Source organism: Gavialis gangeticus, unplaced genomic scaffold (assembly GCF_001723915.1).
Source record: "Gavialis gangeticus isolate Ggan-Ray unplaced genomic scaffold, GavGan_comp1, whole genome shotgun sequence".
In the NCBI taxonomy this organism is placed as follows: Eukaryota; Metazoa; Chordata; order Crocodylia; family Gavialidae; genus Gavialis; species Gavialis gangeticus.
The window spans coordinates 231,100-234,620 of record NW_017728968.1 but is presented as its reverse complement, the minus strand read 5'-3'; the positions used below and the strand labels follow the sequence as shown (position 1 = coordinate 234,620).

At 68.7% G+C, this 3,521-nt stretch overlaps 1 protein-coding gene across 1 annotated transcript in view; it reads left to right on the top strand.

Annotated features, from left to right (window-relative positions):
* Positions 1-3,521, top strand: part of ANO8 (anoctamin 8) — a gene marked incomplete at its 5' end in the record, with an annotated part of 20,215 nt that overhangs the window by 6,464 nt on the left and 10,230 nt on the right. Inside the window, 8 exons of the mRNA XM_019504494.1 lie at positions 95-211; positions 425-552; positions 693-854; positions 973-1,125; positions 1,513-1,639; positions 1,941-1,996; positions 2,237-2,311; positions 3,355-3,518. Coding sequence (XP_019360039.1) covers positions 95-211; positions 425-552; positions 693-854; positions 973-1,125; positions 1,513-1,639; positions 1,941-1,996; positions 2,237-2,311; positions 3,355-3,518 — 982 coding nt within the window. The remainder of the gene's footprint in view (positions 1-94; positions 212-424; positions 553-692; positions 855-972; positions 1,126-1,512; positions 1,640-1,940; positions 1,997-2,236; positions 2,312-3,354; positions 3,519-3,521) is intronic.

The following is a 3,521-nucleotide window of genomic DNA, read 5'->3' as shown; positions in this document are numbered from 1 at the left end:
AAGGGGCCCCCTGCTCCGTGCTGGGCAGAGCACATGGCTTGGGGAGGTGGTGGGGGGGGGCAGCTGAACTCACCCCCTCCTGCCCCCGGCGCAGTCTCGGAGCTGGCGGCCCGTGGCGTGATCCAGCAGGTCTTCCCCCTCCATGAGCAGCGGATCCTCAAGCGTCTGATGAAGTCCTGGGTGCAGGCCATCTGCGAGTCGCAGCCCCTCGGTAGGCACCTGGGCTCCAGCCGGGTCCCTGGTGCTGGGGTGGGTCTGGGGAAGGGGCATGCCCCCCAGAAGGGGCTGGTAGCCAGTCAGGCCCAGCTTTGCCCCCTCCACCCGCGCGCCCAGACAGATGCGAGCCCCCGGGGCTCTTGGGAATTGGAGCCCGTCTCCAGTGTCCCCCCGCCCCAGCCAGCCCTGACCGCTGCCCCCTCCGCAGATGAGATCTGCGACTACTTTGGGGTGAAGATCGCCATGTACTTTGCCTGGCTGGGCTTCTACACCTCGGCCATGGTCTACCCCGCCGTCTTCGGCTCCATCCTCTACACCTTCACCGAGAGCGACCAGGTGAGGGGCCGTGCGGGCGCAGGCGGGGACTCCTGGGGTCTGCCCTCGGGGGGGTAGGACGGGGCAGGGGGAACAGAGGCCGTCGGGACTCCTGCGTCCCTGCCCCTCACCACCGGCTGCCTGTGCCCCCACGGCCCCAGACCAGCCGGGATGTGTGCTGCGTGGTCTTCGCCATCTTCAATGTCATCTGGGCCACGCTCTTCCTGGAGGAGTGGAAGCGCCGGGGGGCCGAGTTCGCCTACAAGTGGGGGACGCTGGACACCCCCGCCGAGTCCATTGAGGAGCCCCGGCCGCAGTTCAGGGTGAGCAGTGGGGGGTGGCTGCGGGGACTGCCATGCTTGGGGTGCCCCCAGCACTTGGGGGGGCCTGACAGGGATGAGCAAAGCCCTGGGGGGGGTCTCATACTGCCCCTTTCCCCAGGGCACCAAGCGCATCAGCCCCGTGACTAACGCCGAGGAGTTTTACTACCCACCCTGGAAGCGGCTGCTCTTCCAGTGCCTGGTCAGCCTGCCCGTCTGCCTCTTCTGCCTCACCTGCGTCTTCCTCGTCATGCTGGGCTGCTTCGAGCTCCAGGTGGGTGACGCCCTGCCTGGCCCCGGCTCTGCTGCCCCCTCCCCAGCCCGTGGACCCCTTGTGCCAAATCCGCACGGCCCGTGTGCCGGGGGCAGGCAGGTCTTGCCCCCGCAGCAGGGCAAGAGGACACGGAGGGCTGTGTGTGTGTGTAATGCATGCGCGTGCATAGGACACTGGTATCTGCATGTGCGTGTGCACGTGTGACCTGCCAGTGTGTGGCCACGGTGCTCGGCCCCATCCTGCCTGGGGTGGAGGAGAGGCAAACGGGGTCTCTGTGCTAAGCCCCCTGCCCTGCCGGCACCGGGGCAGCAGCAGGGACCAACGTCCGCCCCCGTGGCTCGGTGCCTCCCCGTCACGTCCCTGGAGGTGACATCCCTGCCCCTGCAGGAGTTCGTGCTGAGCATCAAGGAGCTGCCCCGCATCGTCCGCTTCCTGCCCAAGATCGTCCTGGCCATCATCGTCACCACGTGCGACGAGGTCTACAAGAAGATTGCCTACTGGCTCAACGACATGGGTGCGTCGGGGCGCGGGCTGGGGCGCGGGCTGGCTCCGTCCTCCCCGGGGGCTGCTTCCCTCCAGCCCAGCCTCGCCGCCTCCTCCCCAAGCTCAGGGGTCTCACCAGGGGGTCCCTCCTGTGCAGCAACCCCCTGGCCTGGCTGGGACCCCGCCGGCTGAACTCAGCCACCAGCCGCGGGCTTGGGGCGGGGGTGACCCAGCCCCGAGGGGGGAGAGGGGTTGGCTGGAGCCCCTCACTCGCCCCCCGCTCTCTATTCCCCGCAGCCCCGGGCTGAGCGCCTCTCTCCTTTCTGCTCCAGAGAACTACCGCCTGCAGAGTGCCTACGAGAAACACCTCATCATCAAAATCGTCCTGGTGAGTCGGGCCTGGCGGACTCACTGCCCCCTCCCATCGCCCGGACTGGTCAGCTGCCCTTGTTCCCATTGCATCCTCCCCCGGGGAGTTCCCCCATTAGCTCAGGCTGCGGGAGGTCACGGGTTCGATCCCCCCCATGCCAGCGCGATGGGACTCGTCCGGGGCTGGGGCAGGCGGGGGACCGCGTGCGGCTGCCCCCAGGTGCGTCATGGGCTGACTCTGGTTCTTCCTCCCCGACAGTTTCAGTTTGTAAATTCGTACCTAAGTCTTTTCTACATCGGTTTCTACCTCAAAGACATGGAGCGGCTGAAGGAGGTAAGGGCGGGCGCGGGGCCGGCGTGGGAGCTCGCCCGGCGCAGACGGGGGCACTCCCCGGGGAACCAGCTAGGGTCTCAGCTCCGTCCCGTGCACCCCGTGGCCCGGGAGCGACCGCCACCAGCACCGGCCCGGGGGCCCCCAGCCCCGGCTCCACAGAGGCCTGAATCCAGCCGGGTCCCGGGCTCCTAAGCCTCCCCGAGGGCACCTGGCCGGTCTCCCCCTTGGCTGATCCCTGCATCCCTCCTGCCACCCCTTCCCGCTGCCATCCGCATGCCGTGCCCGCCGGGGCCTGGGGTCGGGTCCGAGCGGCACCTCCTTTTCATCGTCTCTCTTTCTCTCTCTCTTCTTCTGTCCCTTCCGCAGCTCCTGCTCATCTTCTCTCTGTCCCAAAGCCTCGTGCGTCAGCTCAAAGACGCGCTCCTTCCCTCCATTACTCTCCAACTCCACCTCTTTCTCATCTCCCTTAAGGGCCTCCTGGGGTTTTGCTGGAGACTGGCCGTATCCAAAGTAGGAGCAGGGGGGGCCGGGCCCTGCATGCCCCCGGCTGCATGCGCCTGGCTGGTCCCAAGTGCACCCGCAGCGCAGCGCTGACCCATCCCCCCCCAGGCTTTGGAGGCAGGAGAGCAAGGACCCCGCGGGGTGCTGGCAGGTGCCGGGGGGATCGGGCATGGGGGTGCCCTCCAGCTCCCATCCGGACCCCAGGCCGCTGGGTGGGGGGCGCGGAGCCTCTCCTGGGTCCCATCGATGGGACCGGTGGGAGGGAGGGGGCAGTGTGCAGGTGCTCCCGCATGCGTGCTCTCTGTGGGGTGTGTGATGACCGCGGTCAGTCTCAGCCCCGGTGGGTCACAGCTGGCCAGATCCCAGGCTGTGGCCACCGCACAGTCGATTAACCCCATCGCCTGTCTCCCCTTGCTGCCCCAGGGGTGCTTGCCCCCCTGCCTCCGCCCAAACGCTTGACGAGGCACCGACCCTCGGCAGCAAGGGGACCGGGGGGGGAGCCAGGCAGGCCTGACCCCCGCCGCGTGTGTCCGTGCCCCCAGATGCTGGCCACGCTGCTCATCACCCGCCAGTTCCTGCAGAACGTCAAGGAGGTGTCGCAGCCCCACCTGTACCGGCGGCTGCAGCGCGGCGACCTCAGCCTGCAGGGCCTGCGCGCCGCCACCCACGCCGTCCTGCGCCTGCTGGCCCAGCGCTGCGCCCCGCCGCG